This window comes from Malus domestica, chromosome 14 (assembly GCF_042453785.1).
Source record: "Malus domestica chromosome 14, GDT2T_hap1".
Taxonomy (NCBI): Eukaryota; Viridiplantae; Streptophyta; class Magnoliopsida; order Rosales; family Rosaceae; genus Malus; species Malus domestica.
This window is the reverse complement of record NC_091674.1, coordinates 16,093,053-16,115,199: the sequence shown is the minus strand read 5'-3', so window position 1 is coordinate 16,115,199 and position 22,147 is coordinate 16,093,053. Positions and strand designations below refer to the sequence as shown.

The 22,147-nt window shown below is 38.7% G+C and overlaps 2 protein-coding genes across 2 annotated transcripts; both read right to left on the bottom strand.

The window, feature by feature from the left end:
- Positions 1 to 260: 260 nt before the first annotated feature.
- On the bottom strand, positions 261 to 18,390 carry LOC103449063 (zinc finger protein CONSTANS-LIKE 4-like; the record flags this gene model as incomplete). Its single annotated transcript, NM_001329006.1, is given in 3 exon segments — positions 261 to 1,655; positions 7,365 to 7,385; positions 18,365 to 18,390. Coding segments are annotated over 2 exon segments (47 nt in total), but the record flags the coding sequence as incomplete, so codon positions are not given.
- Positions 14,842 to 17,648, bottom strand: LOC103454753 (uncharacterized). Its single transcript, XM_008394356.4, has 2 exons — positions 17,275 to 17,648; positions 14,842 to 15,836 (listed from the first exon to the last, which is right to left on the bottom strand). Exons 1-2 carry the CDS (start codon positions 17,565 to 17,567, stop codon positions 15,191 to 15,193), a joined length of 939 nt encoding a protein of 312 aa, XP_008392578.3. The 5' UTR covers positions 17,568 to 17,648; the 3' UTR covers positions 14,842 to 15,190.
- Positions 18,391 to 22,147: the final 3,757 nt, after the last annotated feature.

The window sequence follows — 22,147 nt, the reverse complement described above, 5'->3', positions numbered from 1 at the left end:
AAAAAGGGGATAAGCACAAAGTCAACACTCAAAAAGATTAATAATGAAACCTACTTCATTCAAATAGTTCAAACAACGATACATGATATAATCAATCTGTTTATGTTATAGTAAGGGAATTGACAATTAATATTACATTATGAATCTTCAAATCAATTGTTCATCTGTGTTGTAAACAAATGTGGGTTTGTATAATTAATAAGTTAATTAAATTTTAACATTGATCCAATGGTACTTAAACATAGGACGTTGGTTTTGTATAGTTATTAACTATAAATTGTATAGTTTTTTTTTAGTAAAGCAATACGTTAGTGGGTCAATTAATTAAGAGTAAATTACATAGAAACCCATCAGGTTTGAGGTCTATTACAATCTCATACAACATGACACACCCCGTCCCGAAGGAGGGCGTGCTGGCCGTCACGTGAGAGTGACGTAACCATTTACATAGTTCAGAAGCTTTAAAAAAAATTTCCAATTACTAAGATGACACACCCGAGGGTGAGTCCTACTTTTGTGAATTATGTCAGAACACCGTTGGATTCCTCGTGGCCACCAAAGCTCTGCTAACTTGAACCTGGAGGGGCGCAAAACAAAATTGAGTGGGTCAGTAAAACAAAGTTTTTCGAAAACTTTTCATTTAAAATATTTCTAACCCCTCACCGTAAAACATGTATACATTCCCAGAAAATAGCATATATATAAACATATATATAAGCAAAAATCTCAAATCTCAAACCTTTAACACTTTTCAGAAAAATATATATATATAACCATATGAAATCTCAAAACTTGAATCCCAAATCTTTAACATTTTTCAAGAAAAACATGCCATGCCATAAATCAAAATATAAATCAGGTGAAATAAGGAATCAATCGGAGACCCTGCAGTTGGTCCTATACGATTAATTCAATAGCTCAATATCTCACTAAGCCGGAGTCACCACAGTGACCTATACGGCCCTACTCTGCACATCACTCGGAACTACGTAAGGTAGTCTGTACGATGAAAGGTGTAAAAATACGCTCTAGTGCTTCTCTCATCAATCATCAGCGCGCATAACTAAGATCACCCACTAGTCGGAATCACGCCTAGTGATCTATACGACTAGCATGTCGGAACCCTCACATGGTCTGTACGACATCCACCTACTTGGATCCAAGGCGAGCGTGCGGTGTGGTGAATAAAATAAGCACTAACACCTAGGGTGCAGGTTATGAGCTTGAAACATCTTATCAACAATCAATTAAATGAATAATGAACTCACCTGACTTACCTGTGCCTCCACAGCACCATGCAACATGTATGCATCATATATCAATCATATAATTCATAAACCAATCCATGATTTTCAAATAATTCTATGCAGGGCATGTTCAAAACATATTTTCATATAAAACATTTTCTGGGAAAAACAGTAGTATATAGGTAATACGAAAACAAAACTGCCCACTCACCTGGAGTTCGCTCAACAACTCCCTAGCACCACACATCAAGGCGTCATGAAGATTAGCGCCTAGAACAATAATCAAACCCAACCTCAGAAATCCTGCCGATAGAATACATAACTTATATAAGACACGTCACTACGTAGTTCGATCCGGATGATCTGCAATTCAGATTTCAAATCCGAAACTTCCAGAGGTCCACAATATACCTCTAGGACAACATCCTAAAATTTCGTTACCATCCAACGGTCGGATCTCCGTCAATTTCCAAAACTAAGTGACGGTTAACATTCTATTTTATGAACTTACAATTCCAATTCCGGAATATCCGTAAATCGGATTCCCAATCCGTAAGTTCCTATAATCCTCAAATATTACGTATTACAACGTATCAAAGTTTGATGACGATCCAACGGTCGGATCGTCAATTCACATTTTCACCTAACCCCGAATCGTAACCAACTTAGGTTCAATTATTCAATTTACGTCCATCAATTATCAAAACAGAACCTAGAACCTTAATCACAAGCTAATAATGACATTGGCGGCCATTGGCCACGTGCCGCCGCGCGGGCCGCCGCGGGTGGCGGTTGGCCGCCCCCGGCTCGCCGGAAAATTCAACTATTTCCAAAAATTACCAAAATTTGCAGATTTGAAGATCTCAATGAGTAGAACAACTTTCATACCTGAGACCAAGGCCAATTTGGCCTGGAAGTGCTTCAATTTCACCAAAACCGTGAAGAACCCTAGAATTTGGGTGTTTCCAATTCGACCTTCAAACTTGTTCCAACGCCTCAATTACCTCTTGGGCTTTGTTCTAGGTCCTAAAGGAATGCTAAAGGTGTTAGTAATTGAAAGAAAACATTTCAAAATTTGGAGAATTTAAACAAAAGGGTCGCGGCACCCGTAGGGGTGTTCTTCGCGAAATCACAACGAAATTCAATGATTCTTGGGGTGAAACGTAAAGAGGGAAGGCCTAGATGATGATTAGGAGTGGTACCTTGACTCAATTCGTTGGAAATTTGGACGGAAATGGCGAAAACCCGCCGATTTGGAAGCTTGGGTCGCGCGGGTCAAGGGTGACCCATTCCTCCTGTTCCCCCGCGCACCACTCTCCCTCCTTTCCCTCCTTTCCGTCCCCTGATTGGTCAGCTTCTTCCTCTCCCTTCTTCTGGTTTGCTCTCACCTTCTTCTTCTCCGATTGGGCATTTCTGCCCAGTCTCTTCTTCTTTTCTGTTTTCTGTTTCTTCTTCTCATACACATACACACACCAAAAACCTTTCCCTCATCCCAGCCATCCATTTCATTCATCAATAAATCTGGGCCGTCCAATTTCATAAAAGAATTTCTATATTTTACTAAAATTATAATTCCTTAAAATTCCAAATTTCAAACGTTAATAACTTCTTCGATATAACTCCAAATCACGAACCGTCTGCGCCCACACGTCCGTAACGACGAGTACTACGAGGATATGTCAAGAAAACAAATCTTAGATGGCACGACACAACGATTAACCTCGAATGATGTGCGTGCCTCGAAGGGCATTTTTGTAAAATCCTTTATTAAAACTTTAAAAATTCTTAAAATTAGGGACGGGCTGTCACACAACATCTTTAAAACATTTCACTTTCATACCTCACGTACTATTTTATTTCAAAACAACACCTCCATTAGATTTTCCATCCAATGGACTGTTAAATGCTGACGTGGCTGCCACATTTGTGCTGATGTGGCTGCCACATGGCAAAAAAAATAAATTTTTATACATTAACAATATTATAATATTAACCCTAAAAAAAATTTTAAAAAAAATTTAAAAAAAAAAAAAAACCAGAAAACCCGAACCCATATCCCCTTCCCCACAACCCCACATCTCACCCCCACCCCCTTACCCATCTCTTCCTTCCTGTCCGTCTGTCCCCACCCCCTTACCCATCTCTCCCACTCTTCTTCTTCCTCCACACCAACCCCAACGCACTCCCTGACACCCTTTTTTCAATTCCTTCATTCCCTCTCCTTCTCTAGGGTTTGAACTTCGAATTCCACCCATCTCCCCACCTCTTCCCCCGCCACCCTCTGCCTCCATGCGTCTCTTTCCCCCAAAACCCATATCCCCATCCACCTCTCCCACCTCAAACCCCCCACCTTTAATCACTTATCTGCTTTTTTTTTTCACTAGTTTTCTTAGAAACCCTTGCAACCCATTACCTGCAAAACCACAACCCGCAACCCACTACCTGCAAAACCACAACCCACAACCCACAACCCAAATACCTGCAACCGTCGCCCGGGGGGGTCGCGAGCTTATCATCGACGGGAAGGGCAGAGGTGCCTAGATGGGTCGTCGCGGGGGGGGGGGGGGGGTGTTCACAGCAGGTGGGTCATCGTGGGGGGGGTCACGGTAGGTGGGTCGTTGCACCGGGGGGGTGGGTCACGGCAGATGGGTCGTCGCGCGGGGGGGGGGGGTGGTTTCACTGCAAGTGGGTCGTCGCGAGGGGGGAAAGGCAAGTGGGTCTTCGGCGGGAGGGGGGGAGGGGTTTGGTTTGTTCTTCTTCTGGGGGAGTTACAGATAGGTGGGGGAAATGAAGGGGATTGGGTTCGGGTTTTTCTTGTTTTTTTTTTTTAATAGGGTTAATATTATAATATTGTTAATGTATAAAAAATTATTATTTTTGCCATGTGGCAGCCACATCAATACAAATGTGGCAGCCATGTCAGCATTTAACAGACCATTGGATGGAAAATCTAACGGTTGTATGAAATTGAAATAAAATAGTACTTGAGGTATGAAAGTGAAATGTTTTAAAGATGTTGTATAAGATTGCAATAGACCTCAAACCTGAGGGGCTACTATGTAATTTACCCATTAATTAATTGTCAAAAGTAAAAAAATCATCGAAAATTGAACTCACATTAAAATGTATAGACATAATTACTTTTCTTCACAATAGTAAAATGTCATATGCTATAATTTGTAAAGTTTAACTTGATGTTTCTTGAGTGTTCCTTTTTTGGTCAAGTGGTCCTTTGAGGAGAAAAACACAAGTGAGTCAATGATAAAATGGGTAGTCTCATACATTTGGTAATTGGTACTGTTGGGGAATGGGAAAAGCAAGGACCCCAAAGGCAAAGGAGAAAATGGTAAATGTGTGTGCATATGATTGGGTTTAGGCGGGAGCTAAAAGATCTCAAGCGGTCGGTCGGTCACATCAAACCCACGGAATCTTCGACTCAACTCAACTAAATCCCATTTTTTCTATTTTAATCCAACTTTTGTTCTTATTTTTTATTGCTAATTACCTACTAATTAGAAAGTAGTATAAACTGTAAATTTGAAAAAAACTTTGGATTATGCAAATTGTGAGTTATTAGGGAAAGGGAGATCAAGGGATCAAACATGCACCTGCGTGTGTAGATATTATTGTTTTCCACTAGCGACAGTAGTGCAAGGAGGGTGTTCGTCTCTCCGGTTGTTAGAAATCTCCTCCTCCACTCTTCATGGAGATTTTCGACGACCGGAGGAGCCTTTTATTGAAAAAAAAAAAAAAACCAAGTCAAAATGACATCATTTTGAACTTTGGAAAAAAGGAATAGTAAAACGGCAACGTTTTGCTAGTTCTAAAAAAATATAACAAAACAAGAAGATCACTCGTCCCCCATTACACACACAAAAGTTGAAATTGATTCTAGACAAACAATTAGGCATGTCATCATAAAAGAACGATATTGTAAGAAACAATGCTTAAATCATCATTCAAATGATACGGTTAGTCCAAATCCTCGTTCGAATATTTCAGGTAGTCCAAATCCTCCTTCAAATATTTCAATTAGTCCAAATCCTCCTTCGGATATTACCGCTAGTTCACAATAAAGTGATGTCACTAAGTTTGATGAAATTTTTGCTAATCTTCCTGCAGACGTTGGACTTAGACCTTAAATGAGTAATTATAAGCTTAATTATTGTAAAACAATTTGTAGACACTATCTACAAAAGGGTCCTTGTCAACCTTAAACCCACAAAGCACCACGAAAAGTTATAGGGAAGGACAATCAATGTTTTTATCACCCATTGATTTGATTTATTTGAGTGGTTGAATTTTAACACAACAAAAAGATTCTGTTTTATGTGAACAAAAGAGGAAAAGTAATTGAAAGGTTTTTGGGTCTTCAACATGTCTCCCATACAACTACTAGCAAACTTGCAGAGGCTATTGAGAGATTGTTTGCTATAACAAATTTGAGTATGAGGACCAGATTATGATGAAGCTAGTAATATGAAGAGCTAAATGCTCTTAAAACAAATATTTTGAACAAATATCCTTAAATATTTTATGTTCATTGTTTGGCACACCAACCTTAACTAGCTCTTGTAGCCCTAGCAAAGGGAAATGATGATGTTGCCACTTTCTTCGCAACGACTAGTATTTTGGTTAATATTATTGGATTATCGTGTAAGCATCATGATGCATTTAGAGAAAAACAATAATAACAATTTAAGAAAGCTCTTGATATTTGTGTTCTTGAAACGGAAAAAGTGTTAAATCAAGAGAATAATCTCATGTATCCTTGTAATATATGTTGAAACTAACATTATAGTACTTATTATTGTTATGTTTCAACTTATGGTGGAGGTGCTTCAAAGGATTATTGGTGATCGCAATGCTTTAAAAGGTGAAGGTGGAGGCGAGGTGTATCATGAATAGCTCCGCCTAGCCAAAAGTCTTGAGGCATGATAGCTTTACGGGACTTAAAATTTTTTGAATAAAATATCACTGGAGAGGGAGGGGCCCTGCTGAGGGAACAAGGAGTCGAATTAGCTGCCTTTTATTAAGCGGTGTGCTATCCACACATCCTATTTTACTTCTCACACCCCTTGATAATTTCTGTCCGTTGATCTTCTTCAATTCATCCGATTCGACGGTCGAAAATTAAAAAGGTGTGTGAGAAGTAAAGTGAGGTGTGTGGATATCACACCCCTTTATTAATTACACACTTGATGACAATATAGTTACTACACTACACTTGAAAACAATTTCAACAAAGACTCTGCTCCAACAAGTAGGCGAATTAGCTGCCTTACTTTTATCAATTAATCGATCACCTACCAATTATCCAAATATGCATTTACATATTTAATTAGAGCTCCACCACCACCACCCACCACACACCACACACCACACACCACACACCAACTTAAAATCCTTCACATTCTAATTATTATTTCCCTCACTTTTTACTTCTCAGTCACTGCATACTAAACCAAGTACAATATTAACTCTGTTTACCATTTGATGCAAATGCCACCCACACAGAAGCATACACAGCGAAATAAAGACTGCAACGACACAATGGAACTTGCTAAACCCACAAAACTCATTCAATAGAATGGTGGAACAAAAAACAGGTATAATGCATCCATCTCCTTTACTTGTCCGGTCGGTCAGTGTTTTCTATCTTTGGAGCATCAGCAGCAGATACAAAAAAGGGCTCATGATCACGTCGAACTTATCTTATCCTAAACCCTGTTCCGAGGCCTCAGAATATCCTACTCCTACACAAGGAAACCGCTTTAACTTGGTTAATTCTGTTCTCTCAAGTCTGGGAAAGAAACCATGGATTAACATATGCACATGTATACGACTGTACAAAACTACCAAGGCTGCATTCCGTAGATAATCCATCAACCTAACCTAAACTTTCCAGATCCAAAAACTATGACAAACGCCGCATTTCTACTCAGGTTTCTTTGCAGATTCAGAATTTTCTTCCTTTTTAGACTTAATAAATGATCTTTGCGCTTCCAAGACCGGCATATATGCTTCAGTTGTTTTTCTTACAGTGTCCTTGGTTGCCTTGTCAGACTCACGAGGGCTCACCAGCTTCTTCTCAACGTCTTCGAACTTGGCAGTGGCCAAAGGAGCCGTCCCCACGTTCTTGTTAGAACTGGGTGAGTCAATTGTGAGCATTGAAACCACATCCCGGGCGGCATACCATGAATGACCACAGGAAATACACTCCAGCTGAAAAATGAATGAGAAAGTAAATTCCATTTGCAAGAAGGAAACAAATGATATAGCTGTTACAATCTAATTTACCCTTGAAACAACGTTCATGCATTAAGCTTAGGGACTGAAAAGCAAACGAGGCTACAGACATCCATGGCGATATCATCTTTTAGTGAAAAAAAAATCAAATACTGGAAAGAGAACTCAATGATACTTTGCCAGAACCAGAAAAAAAATTGGTAGATAGAGATAATGTACAAACGTCTTTCATCCATCATCATCGCCTACTTTTAGTCAGAATACAGCTAATATCAAAAGTTTAGGGACTGAAAAGTATGCAATTCAACCTTTGAACGTTGCCAGCAAAGCCGAACGCCTTGGCAAAATTAGGGGCGGTACAAGGCAACATAAGAAACCAGATAGAACAACTGATGTAGTGATCACAATGTGTAATTAAGCTGATCATAGGCTTTGATACACGCGAGATATCCAATGTTATAATTTAATGGGAAAAGTAGTTTTGAGTTGCCAAATCAATGCCCACCAGCCCATAGTTGATGCTTGCCTATAGAGTCTAGACGGTAGGTAAGCCTTTCAGATTACTCAACTTAACCCCTACTCTGCCGTTGGTATGATACCAGAGACATCTTTTCTTTTTGGTATTTTCGTCGGACCTGGACTATTGCACACCAGACTTAGTCCTCAAACATTACCCGTTATTTTGTATGCTCCCAACAGTGTATAATCCCAGTTTAAAAAGAAAAATGTAGAGGCAAAAGCAATCGCCACTTGCCTTCAGACTCTGGTTGGTGACCATATCATATATTAATCTCTATATGCACAAACCTGATAGCGAGCACTATTTCCTGCTTGAATAATGTCCCTAACTCCCACTTTAAACTCCGAGCATCTTGAGCAACGAGCATCAGTCATCTGCTTCACAGGCAAGAAATCAACAACGAGCACAGAACATATATACTGCAGAGTGCAAGGTACTCAAAACCGACTACAGGTACAAATAAAATCACCTGCATACGCTCCCAATCATCAGGCTCCTTCTTTGCTCTCTCCTCAGCCGTTAAACCCTCCTGAAATAAAAACCATGAAAGCAAGAGCAACTATAGTATTATCCCTTTTGCATACACCAAGAGTTGGCCATTGCAAATACATCTTGTCTGATCATACATGGATACTCAAAACGTATCATGTCAAGAGGCCATACTCAACCCAGGGCAGAGGAACTACAGACGCATTTTATTCTATTCTCAACTGAGACCTTCATACAAAATGAGAGAAAAAGTGAACAAGTAAGCCTAGTCCCAGACTCCCAGCTAAGGCATAAATACCTAGAGAATTGCTGAAGCAATCTTGACTCTACATCTTTCACCTGAAATTAATGTATTCATTCCACATAGAAACATCCACAAAGTTACTCTTTAGATCTTATGAACTTTATCGAAAATATGCAAAATAAAAGAACAAACCAACTCGAAAACACCTTAATTCAACAGAAATGAAATAGTTTACATGAATTTCTGTGCTATTCCATAATAGGTCACCTTTCATTAAATTTATCTGTCTTGAACAAGTAGAAGTTTGTTTCAAATGACCAAATCGTCCCAGGAAATTGTCATCTTTAATGAAAAAATTGGAGCACTCATGAAAAAATTAGACCTCTTTAGATGTTATGGACAAATTCTTCACTAAGCATGTTTTTGCTTCCACAAAAGGAATTGAAGTTCCTTGATTTTAAAAGCAAACAAATCAACATGCAGAACCTAAAAGCTAATAGTACCACCAATTTTTCTATGGCTATCTGCTTTGAAGACTAGTCGGATCTAAAGCTAAAAGTACCAACAGATTCTCTATGAATAACCTATTTCAACCCAAACACCCAAATATCAAACATATCCATGATCGTTCACTTTCCTCGATAAATGCTCCCCACCAGTTGAACAGCCTTAACAAACTTTTCTCTGATAAAAACCTTACATGGAAATGAAAAGAAAGGAAGGAAAAAAAAATGACAACATCCAAAGATATAAGAGACTTGTGTCCACTCGTGCTGCTGGCATACATACTTCCATCCCTCCTAAATTAGCAAACGGTAAGTTAGGCTAAAAAGGAAGAATTTGTCAGCAAAGATGTTACAAATATGTCCAGTGAGACCAAAAGCAGCTACAGGAAACTGAATCTGATCAAAATCGAATACTTAATCTTCCTTGAGAATCATCACAAAAATGAACCACCTATAAATCAAGCCATGATAAAGACCATACCTTTAACTCATCGGGTGACATGTTCACTATTGTTAAAGGTTCCAATTCTTGATTTAGCAGACGACGGGCTAGGAACGAATTTTTCTGCCAGGAGGAGAATAAATATAAGAACAAAAAAAAGGAGTGAAAAAAGACATTTGAAGAAGAAAAGAAGGTCGGGCCTCAAACAAACCAAAAATATAGTGTTATTTTTTTTAATGGAAAAATGCATTGTTCTTTATAACACAGTTGGAAGGTCTTTTCAAAAATATGTTATCTGCACGCATATGCATGACCATGAGCATACAAACACACAGAACCTTCTGACCTGGAGATTGAATCCTAGTTGCCGCAACTTCTGGTTATACTTTTGGAAATCAAAGGAGAGAGATTCATGCGAAGCCTTCTCTAGAGAAGTAACTGCATGAACAGCATCCTCTGGCCAGAGAAAAGACGTTTTGCCACTCTGAATAATACGGTAAAGTTAACAAGTGAGTTATAACATCTCCAGATACTCCACTCCTGATTTCCAGTGCACCCCCTTCGTCAAACAAACCAAAGGATAAATATAGAGCTGCCAAACTGAGGGTGAATTGCATACCTTGAGATTATCCTGAGATCCATTCCCAACTTCTGGGGACTTATGGTCACTTTCATGATCAATATCATCAGAACCAGATTTTCTCTTTTCAACACCGTTCGTGGTGTCAGCAGAGTTGCATACATGGTGCCGAATATTTTGAAGAAGTTTCTCCATCCATCTGTCACGTAGTGTGTCTCCGGTTAGTGCCATGGACTGGGCTAAAATGGAATGATATTCTGTGTTACTTGTTGTGCAGCTTCCAGGTGTTTCAGCTTTTTGATTTGGGCCAGGCCTAGCAGTTGCTTCTTCCACCCTAGAAATGTCAAGGGGTGACATATTCTTTTTAATCTGACCACTTTTAGTCTTCAAATGATCATCCTGATAACCAGTGTTATCTGCAATCTCTATATCAGGAAGTTCTCCCAATAGTTTAATAGTTTTCTTAACTAACAAGTAAATCTCATGTTGCTTATCCTCTTCATAGTCTCTATCTGTCAGCTTCCAGAGTTTTTTCCCTTGGGTGTCATACACCTTTTGCACAATGAAGCCAGGATGCTGTTTACGACTTGGCAGCTGTTTGTTTAACGGAACAAAATGAACCAAACATTTATGCATTACAGATTCTGCAGGAACCTCATCACGATGGAAACTATAAAACAACTCCCTTGTATCAGTTGATTGCCAGTTTCCCCCAGCTTTTTTCTCTGCCTCTTCAGGACGATAAAACCACTGTCCTAATACCATCATGCTCCCACCTCCGGTCCTACTTATATCCTAATTAATCCCCAGTTCCAGCAATCAGAAAATTAAAGATAAAGTCATTGTGAATATGAAGGAGATGAAGGAGAATAACTGCTTACAAAGAAAAAAATAGAAAGCAAATCTGCTGCCCATAACTTCACAATAACAAGAAGCCCACCAAAAAGCTTAATAGAACACAGACCACCATGCCAAGAATTTCAAGGCAAAATATTTGAGCAAAAGGTATATATATTTAAAGGAAAACTAACGAAAAGTCCAAAAAAACTTTAGTTTTAATGAAAAAGGACAAATAAAGGAGTACTGAATAGTACCAGGTAAAATTGTAGTTTTTCGTTAAAAATGAACATTACCGGGAGTGTTTCGTTAAAACTACCTATATTTAAATGGTCAAAGGTGAGGATAAAGTGAATCACGGGGTAAAAGTGAATAACAATACATGAAGCAATCAACATGCTTATCACCACACAGTTAGCCTGTATTTGAGAATTTCTCGATGTATATATAACCCCTATATCTTTGTTATATCTATACATGTCCTTTGGCCACAAAATGCATACCTGCTGATAGTTTAGTTGTTTTCTCAACGTGATCTTAAATCAACATCTACTAGAAGAAAAGTAGGTGACCCGATCATGGAAACCTTCATCATATAAAAACCCCTATAGTTAGTTGTTTTCAACCAAAAAGATATCAAATTTTCACCACCTTACTAAAAAGTAGCCATGTTTCACAATCTGAACAACTAATCATAACCTGAATTTCACTGCTGATCTACTATAAATTTTAGAAACTTGGGCCTCAAGTAATGAAACGCAAATACATTGAACAATGTGAAAGGCAAAATGTTTAAAAGAATAAAAAATAATATCCATAGACAAAAGTGATAATATGATTTCATAAAGCAAGTACCTTGATAATTGCCACATAAGGCTTTTGTCTTGTATCCTCAGGAGTTAGAAGAACAGGATCCTCCTACAGAGTGACTACATGATCAGTGTGAAACATTAAATGAAATAAACGACTGATACCTCATATGAAAAATCTAGAGGTATTCAAAACCTAGGGTATATGAATCAAATAAATGAACTTTTCAAATCTAAACCATTTGAAAATTATATACACACAAGCACCTGTCACACGATATCAACAACAACAACAACAACAACAAAGCCTTACCCCACTAAGTGGGGTCAGCGGTATGAATCTTAGAACGCCATAAGGGGGGAAAAAAGACAGTACACAAAACCATCAGGTACACAGAAGTTCAAGTGACAACAACATTTGTCAAACATCCTGAGCATAAAACTATATAGAAATATTACATTAACATGAAACACTTTATGAGAATTATTTCTGCATGTACAAAAGCATACATTATACCAACAGCAAGAAACAGAAGGAAGAGATATTCAATCAAAAATCTTTACATAGACAAGTAATTTGAATTTTTACAGTATCTTCTTGTCAAGGGACAAGAAGAGTAAGGCTGCTGGAAACTCAAAACACAGAAAGTCTATAAAAAAAACACTCAAATCTGAAAGCTTTCATGTATCCAGAGCTGCACTCATCCCATGTTTCCATAGCAATCAGCTGAGGACCTATTTGCTTCAACATCGTAACATTTTCTGGTTCAGAATCCAACATGCAAAGTTACTTTTACACTACAAATCGTATGTAGAAATTTATCCGGGAGGGGAAACATATAAAATGTCCAAAAAAAAACAGGGAAAAATAGGAGCTGTGCTTAAAGTAATAGACAAAATTTCTAGAACATTCAATTGCCTCCCTAGTCACAAGAAGACGACAACAACGTGTTTGTCTGCATACAAAACTCAATCATTCCCTCTTTGGAAAATTTGACAGTAAGTTTCACGGGATCAGTAACTGTCCTAGACGAAAATGCAAATCGCAATTCTATCATTTCTTGAATTGACGTATAAAGAGACAGAGAAGTTCCAAAAGTAAATGACACCACAATGCCAGCTTAAACAGCAACAATTTCTAAACAAATAAAGTGTAAATTTTTCCTACTGTGCAGCAATGAATCAAAACCAACAAAATTCCACAAGAACGAAACGAAAACCCAATTCACCAAACCTTACAAACCCAACAATCAAAACCAAAAATTTCAAGATACACAAAAACAACAAAGTACCCAAATTTCACAATTCTAATAATTCTGCAATACGAACAAATTAATCAAACAATGCCAGAAAAATCAGAACCCTAAAACCCAACCAACAAACACAAAATCACAAAACCCGACCAGAAAACGAAAACTGACCAGGTCAAATCGGGTCCCGTCGTACTCAAACGCCTTGTAGTGCTGCCTCCGCCCCCTTCCCTTCCCGGAAAGCTTAACCACCTCGCCAATCGGCTTCAAGTCCTCAATGTGTGGCTCCTCCTCCTCGTCTTCGCTGCCCGATGCTGTTTCGGCCTCTTTCTCCTTCCCTCCCCTCCTCTTCTTACTCTTCTGCTTCTCTTCCTCCTCCGACTCTTCGTCGTCCCCTTCTCGAATCTTCACCTGCTTCCTCTTCCGCGACGACGTCTCCCGCGCCGTCTGCTGGTGATTCCGCGGCGAGACGTCGTCGTCTTCGTCATCGCTCGTCGAGACCTGCGCGAACCTCCTATTCCCCATTTCTTCCAGGCGAAACGGTGCGTTTTGGTAACCTGCTTGTCAAGGGCTCTTCGCTCGCTCTCTCTGCTGTGTCTCAGAACAGGGAGCTCCGAGGACGATGACGTGGGTCGTTGCGGTATTTATACGGACGCCGTTTGGGATGCGAAAACGGACCCGTACTTTGACGGAATATCGGATTTGCCACTGTAGCGACTACGTGTGTATTGGAGAATATACGTGGGGGTTCGTTGGGATCACACCCGGCATTACAGGAGTGTGGAAGTTGAGGTTGTTGAGGAGAGGGTTGTAGAGGGGTCTAATGGACTCAAGGATGACGCCGAAGATGAGGTTTTCGAGGAGGCAATAGAGACACAGGAAATTTGCAGGAGCAGGGGAGCAAAAATGATTTAGTGGATGCTGCTGCTGTTGGTGAAGAAAGAAAAGCTGAGACGGTTGGTGGTTTGCAAAAAAAAAAAAAAAAAAAAAATTGTTAACGGTGAAATAGATGATCCGTTAACTTTACAGGTTGGATTTGAATGATCCGTTAGTTTAGCGGGTTGGGTTTGGATGACCCGTTAATTTAACGGATTAGGTTCAACCTAACTCAAACCCAATAAACCCAATCTGTTTACAGGTCTAGTTGTGATTGAGACCGAGAGGAAGAAAGTGCTCTCCTTGCTTGAGGGTTTTACCGATTGTACCCTTATCGTCTATTTTTTTTTTAACAAACGATAATGTAGTTCAAATTCGTATTTAGTAAGAATCGAACTTAAAATCTCTCACAATTATACCCTTATCGTCTTGGATGTACAATTCATTAGCACAATATTTTCTATATCTTTTGTTAGTACTACAATTTAGTAGTATTCCTCTTCATTTATAAACAAGAAGTTTTTAAATTTGAGTCTCGCCAATAGTGAATTTAAATCACATTATTACTATGTCCACTTGTTAACAAAAATTTGAGTAAAACAATTAATAAACAATAGTTAGATTACTAACATGATTTAACACTAATACCGTAATACGATGAGTCGGTTGTTTTTCTGTATGATAACCATTTTGTTTTTAAATTTTATTTTTTCACATTTTGTGCTTGAGAATGGAATTTGTGCTTGTGAATGGAAAAATATCCAACATAAGGAAGAAATGAAGAAGAGCAGAGGAAAAATGGCAGACGAGATAAATAAATAAATAAGGGTTACACAAAAAGCAAATAAAAAACTATTTCAAATCGTTTTCACTTTGAAAACTAAAATAAATAAAAAACAAATAATTATCAAACGACTCCTAAATTTCTATCTTCGACCTGCTTTGCTTTATGTCTCCTCCTAGTCGCCTCGGAACAACTCGGTAGAATTATTCAGTGGGTTCTTATCGTGCAGCAGGCTTCATTTCAGGCAAACTCCCTTCTCCTTCAATCAAAGAATCAACATGCTATTTCATATCATTCGAAATTTGATCTACCGAACTACAAAATTGTTATGCACTCCTGGGCCATCGAAAGGGATTGTCAAATCAAACTGATTTTTCGGATGTTATTGTGATCACTGCGTATAGCAATCTCCTTCAAACTGGTCCATGATTTTCTCCTCCTTTTGTTTGACGTGCTAGTTGTGTTTTCAGCTATTGAGGTGGGACTGCTCTCACGTTCAGCTGGTTTCTTGGTCGCCGAATTGTTTCTCCTTCTCTTCTTCCCTCCCAACAACAAAGCAATTCCAGTCTTCACCGCAGGAGTTGCAGGAGTATCCACGCCAGGAATCTCTGTGCCTGCTGAAGGAGCTATTTCATTCGCCTTACTAACCTCACCTTCGCATGCAAAAGTGTTGACTGCAGGAATCTCTCTGCCTGCGGAAGGAGCTATCTCCTCCGCTTTACTAACCTCATCACCTGCTGTGATCTCCTTTGAGTTGATAAACTTCTTGGAGATGGACTTAAGTTTCAGATTCGAAGTTGTTTTGGCCTTAGGGGGGCATATCATTTTCATATGTCCATTCGGAGTCCCTCTCTTCACATTCCGGTGTGAACAGAAGTGGCATGTATACACTACATTGTTTTGAGAGAAATTAGTAATCTTCTTACTTCGTCGTTGTACCTTTGCTCTATTTTTCTCAATTCGAACAGTGCAGTTGAAGCCAGGCTGAAGAACTGTTTCACATCTGCAAAATAGTGAAACATTGATTACGGGTCGTGCCTTTTAATATACTTTATAGTATCATTCATTTCAAAATGTATGTTGTCCAAAATTATAAAACCTACAAGGTTACAACACACATTACACGCATCCAAAGACAAATTGATTCCAATAATTTTTTTCATGTAACGTAATGGCTGACACATTTCAGAGTCGAAGTCATGGGACTTAAGCTCTATGCTTATCTCAAAAGCACTTCAGTTTGTTTAGGTGACATAAATTCAAGGTGACATAAAATCCAAATCACGTACTCAGTAAAGCAAAAAACGATACATGCCTCAGTCAGATTCATGTTTCATGTCAATACGGTATACAGTGCAAAACAAGTTAAGCAGAAAAGAAAGCCCTGCAATTGCGGTTTGTGAGAACTTTGTTAGGATTTTATCTATTCATGGTTAACCAATAGCATTATGGCACGGAATGTTGGATGGTGATGTATCAACACGTACATAAAATGGGTGTAGCGAAGATGAGAATGCTTCGTTGGATGTTTCTTAGTTTATATATCTGACTTTCAGGTTAGTCGAGTCAGAATCCTATTCTCTCTCCACCTTTCGAGCCTAACATTCCATTAGATGTTTCTTAGTTTATATATTTGACTTTCGATGGTGAATCCTAGATGCATGTTGTTCCCATATTACTATGTAACAATTAAGAATTTCAGAACTCCAACACGTTTAGCTACGCAACCAGAACTTCAACACGTTTAGCCATGCCAAACAGTTTCAAACCTATCCAAACCAATAAGATTTCCATCTTTAAGGTGTACTAAGCTTAATCAAGGTGGAATGTAACTTCAGTAAGCATCATGATTACAATCAATTATCTTTGTGGAATGCGGGAATGGTTAAGCTAAATATGAGGTTATATTATGAAATCCTACAGAAGATACGCAATCCCATGAAACTCAAGACTCCTTATAAAGATACGCAAGTCAATAATGCCTGTTATAGCTGGATTAGTTTGGTTCATTTTGGTAGAAAGAATCTATCTCGTTGGTTTTATAAATTTCTATTGCAATCCAATCCAAACGACTTGGATGGGACTAAAGCGAGTAGCCTGTTTTCTTGTTTCTTTTTCTCAACAGCTCTAAGTCATGCCACATTCAAAGAGCTAATTTTGTATCAGGGACAACAAACTTTCAATCACAAAAATATTACAATGATCATATGAAACCAATAGTTTACAATCCCACCTTAACAGTGAGCAGTTCATGATCACTTCCTAACAGAAATTCAAATCTTCCACCATTTTTTGACAACCAATCCTACAACATGCAAAACCCACAAAATTAAACTAAAAAGGCAAGTAAATCCACCTATAACCACACCAAATTCAAATACAATAAACCCTCTTTTTCTTTTGGGGTTTTTCAATAAAAAATCTAAAGATTTTTTGCATACCTCTGGCAAGGGAAGAGAGAAGGTTTAGGGGGCACACCGATGGCCTCTTGGGCAGCGGCCAAGGTGCACCCAAAGAATGCACCCAAAGAAGGAACAGAAGTCTCCGCGCCAGTCCACACAGCAAGTCTCTGCAAGTGCTCGAGCTTCAGCGCGGCCTTGGCATTGATGGAGAAGCCGCCCTTGGTCTGCTTTTTCCCGGTCAGTTCTTCTCTCAGTGATATGTTATTGGTAGACGCGAATGAGATGTTTGGCGCCCTTTGAGCTCCTCCTCCTCCTCCTCCTCTCCTGCCCATGGCGGTGCTTTGTTTTGGGGAATTTTGTCCAACAGTTGGACTGCGCCGCTGCACGGTTTATTTGATTTATTCGATGGACTCGGTGCGGACTAGACTACTGCTTATCTTCTCTTCTTCAAACTTCATCACGGCCGCTCGTTTTCATGTGAAAACCTGGACGGCCGAGATTCGATCAAGCCAAATGATGCGCATGGTATGGACAATATTTGTATCTTCACCCCCAAATCTACAAGCCCGATGGGTCGAGTTGGCAACTTGGCCCAAATCGCACTCAATCCGCCATCGAGCTTTGATTTTCTTTGATAAAAATATGTATTTATACTATGATAAAAGTATGCTTAGGCAGTTCCTTCGCTGAGCACAACAGAATGAAGAGAAATTTGTATCATTTCAAATCCCTATTCTTATCGAACATAAGGAATAAGAAAAACCAAAATCTTCCTACTCGAACAAGAAGTCCTATAGTTTACAACTCTTCTTTATATAGAAATTCGACCTATTGCTCCGCATCCCCCCATCAGTTTACTATGAAGAGAAGAATCAAAAGGATTGAACTACCTATTCATTAGTCAGAGGTGAATCATAGAACACTAAAAGCTGTGGTATCTTATGGACCTAACATAGGTCACATCCCTCACAACATAAGATTGAAAGATCTAAACCTTCATCTTCGGAGCGGAAACGGACGTGGCCAAAACATATAAAGATCGGCGCAGTCGCTCATAGGGGCATATCTATCCGGATAGAGGATAGTCTAGATCGATTCATAGATAGATTTCTATCCGGTATCTCCGTGGGTAGAGATAAAGATAGGGATCCATCTAGATCTTGATTCACTATTTCCTTTTTTTCTTTCTTGATTCTGATTGATTGCCTTTTTGTGGCGACAAGTTTTAAATCTTAATGCAGGCTGGAAACATCATTTTTCAATTATTACTTGCTGGGTCGGAGTGTAGACGAGCAAGTAGAGCCCAAGAAACTGGGAAGCCCGTCATTGAGCAGGCGACTAGGCGGCCTCTCCCAGAAAACATGGCCCAATTTCTCTTTCTTTTTCTTTTTTTTCTTTTCAGGTTTCTTTATTTTTTCAGGGGCCCAAAACACTAAAGGGTAGGGGAGAAGCAAGCCGAACCTCTAATCGACCTAGACACATAAAAAATTCTTGGCGTCCAGAGAGATTTGAGATTCCATAAGTAACTTAGTGCAACATGGCAAATTTCATTGAGAGGAATCAACAAAGAAAAGAAAAACGGGTCAACATCTTAATAAGATTTGATGGTTGCATTACTGTGAGATGCCCAAAGACTCCCGTGCCTTTCTTGGTTGGACCAACCAGATTTCCACAAGTCTTTCTGTTATTGCAAAAGAAAAAGCGGAACTACAAGTGAATCTTAATAAAAAGCTTATGATGAGCATCTATTTGAGTCAAGCATTTCCAAGATCTAATTCAAGTTTTTTCTTATGTAGTGGAAATGCCTTACAATCTGAAGTTTTCCGCTTATGGGAAGAAATATTCTTGGTGGATGCAGAACCTGGGACCCCTAGAATTTGTATGCAAGATTAGCCTACTGGAGTGCCAATCAACCGAGCCGCCAGGTTTGAGAATAAGGTGGGATCTCTGAATGTAGTGGCCCGTGAATCACCGATCAAAAAGCAGATTTTGGAGAGATTCTTCATTGATGTAGTGGCCGGTGAATCACTGATCAAAGAGCGAACAACTGCCAGGTTTAATGATTTAGTGGGATTCACAGATGTAGTGGCTGGTGAACCGCTTCTTCTTCTTCCGCGAAGATTCAAACAAAACCGAGCTTGGATGAAAATGAACAAGATTTGGCGAACGAATACAAAGGTAAATGGCTTTATTATTGAGAAAGTAAAAGAAGGTTATTCAGTAACTATCGCGGGTTTCATTACTTTTCTTCCATTCCGTCCAAAAATAAGAAAAGGATATCGAATGATCGATTCACCATTGAGAGGATTAACCTCAAAAGGACGAATATTGTGGTGTTTTAACAGCGGTAGATCAAACAAGAACTTTTTTTTTTTTTTTGGATGTATCGTGCAACTAGGTAAGGAAGAGACTGTTTAAGGTCACAAACGAACCTAAGCACACGATCCATATCCTTAATCGGAGTGATGAACGGTTCAAAAGTATTCTTTGATATCTTCTTTGCAAGGATAACAAGCCGATACAAAGAAAATATAGAAAGATAAAATCGAACGCATTCATCAGCCCGATGACCACCACCGTAGATCACGCGACAATGGAACATGGGAATTATACTAGGGTACCTTCGACGATTAAGAGATACTGGAACAGACGATAGTTCAAGTTCACGACAATCGCCACCATGAGCGATCAACAGTGAAGATGAACACTGCTTTAAATATAAGGCAGTGGACAGAAATCCTGAACGTCTAACTAAGCTTAGTACTCTTCGAGCGAATAGGTGAGTGGTAATACAGTACTCCTTAGTATAACCGTCGAATAGTATCAATTGGACCTTAGAAAGAATCCCCTTGATGCTACAAAGATCTTCTAAAATCTTCTGCCACTGTAGTGGCTTAAGTCGGAGTACAACATCGAATAACCATGTCATGATACAATGATTACTTTGCAGAGTTTTGTAGACATGCAAGAATGAAAACCTCGTTCTTTGGTTTACAAAGTTCCCACTGTAAGAGAGTTACCAAACTCATCTCGTGTTACATGTCATGAGGTTTGCTCCACGCCCTACGTTGTTGTAGATAACAACGTGTTATCCGATGGTACAAGACGAAAGACGCTACAGACTCATCCACATGGTACTTCATCATGTGAGATCCTAGAATGGCACTTAGTTGGTTACTAAGGCGTCATCCTGGTGAGTTTACCAAACCCACAAGAACGTGTGGTTTCCAATGGTATATCTATAGATATTAGCCATATCTATAAACCACCATTGGCGCCACAGGCACATACTAACCACGATTGTGTCCGGAAGACACAGTAAGTGGCAAGGTGTTTTTTTTTTTTTTTGTTAGAAAAACCCAAAAGCTTCATATGTTATATTTAGGGAGTCAAACGGACATGCCGAGTTAAGCAAGGTTTTGTTTGGCATGCTTTCGATTAATGTCAAATTTTGTATGCGTGGGAATTTTAGTGGTTTTACCGACAAACCCAACCAACCAACCGAAATGGTTTGGGTTGGGTTGTAAAATTTAAAATTTTATTTTCGGGTAAAGACCCGATTACTCATTCAATAAATGAATTGAGTTGGGTGGAAGCATTATTAACCAAACTGAAATCGATCAACCCGAATGTTTTGCACAAATAGACTGGATCGGCTTAACTTGTTCACCAGTTAGTCCTTGGATTATCAATTTTGTCGATCTAGTGTATGTGTTTAATAAGGAAATCAATATAGTCTACTATGTCCGGTTACCATTAAAATCTTAATTAGAAGATTGATTTCTAATAAACAAATCAAATTGTCACTTGCCTACAATGTAACAATATTCTTGTTACCAGTAAATGAGATGTATCATAGCCGATTCACTTGAATGGTGATGAGTATTGTAATTAGATGAAATCGTTACAAGTTTTCCTCTTAGTTCGTGACAATTGACAATTAATATAATTATTATAATATCGAGAGAAAAATTTACCTATTGCATTAAAAGTCTAAAACACGTCTATGCACGTTATATACTCATTTTGGTTGCTCTCGTCACATTACACTTATTTTTTTCTTTCTCTTTTAAACTTTGTAATAATAATTTTACAAAAAATTTAACTAAACGAAACATATTGAGGAAGAAAGTCGAGTTTTCTTTATAAATCATGGTGAACTGCTTTGGCTGTTAAAGTCTTTATGTTCAACCCATTATGTCCCGAGTTCAAACACTTTTCCTTCCTCTCTAGTTAGTGTAAGTTAATGTAAAATATCATTTATAAATAAAACAAAATAAAATAAACTCATGCAAAGTTTGGCTTTTCTTTCCTATATGACTTAAAAAAAAAAAAAAACAAAAGACCAATTAGTGGTTTCGTCTCAGTAGTCCATCATTTCGAAGACTGTGAAGATTTACAGAGACATTTCAACCTTAATTTGGCCACTATCGTGCGATTCACTAAATGCAGAAATCGAACTCAAAATATACAATTTGAAATACAGGCTTAGAATTCATCCCCAACCTAATTCTCTGGTATATGAATTTATCTTCCACATTTCACAACTGCATGGAAGTTTTTGTAAGATTGTAGTGCCAACGTGCCGTACTTAAAGGCGGCTGCTCTAACAAATTTTGTGGCATCGGTGGCAAAAGTGTGGACGCCGTTGAAAGTTGAAGTGGCCGACTTGGCTTTTGCGTGGCCTCGGATTTAGCAGAGATGATGAATCTGGAATTGCTTGCTTCTGGAGCACAAACAGTTGAAAGGATCTTCACACTTCCAAAGTCAGGTTCAGGCCCACCTACTTAATTTGTATTAGTGAGATTATATTCAAAGAAAAATTAATGAAAATGGCTTGAAAACTTTGAGTTTTAATGATAAGGACAAAATAAAGAGTAAAGTGAATAGTACTAGGATTGACTTTTTAGTG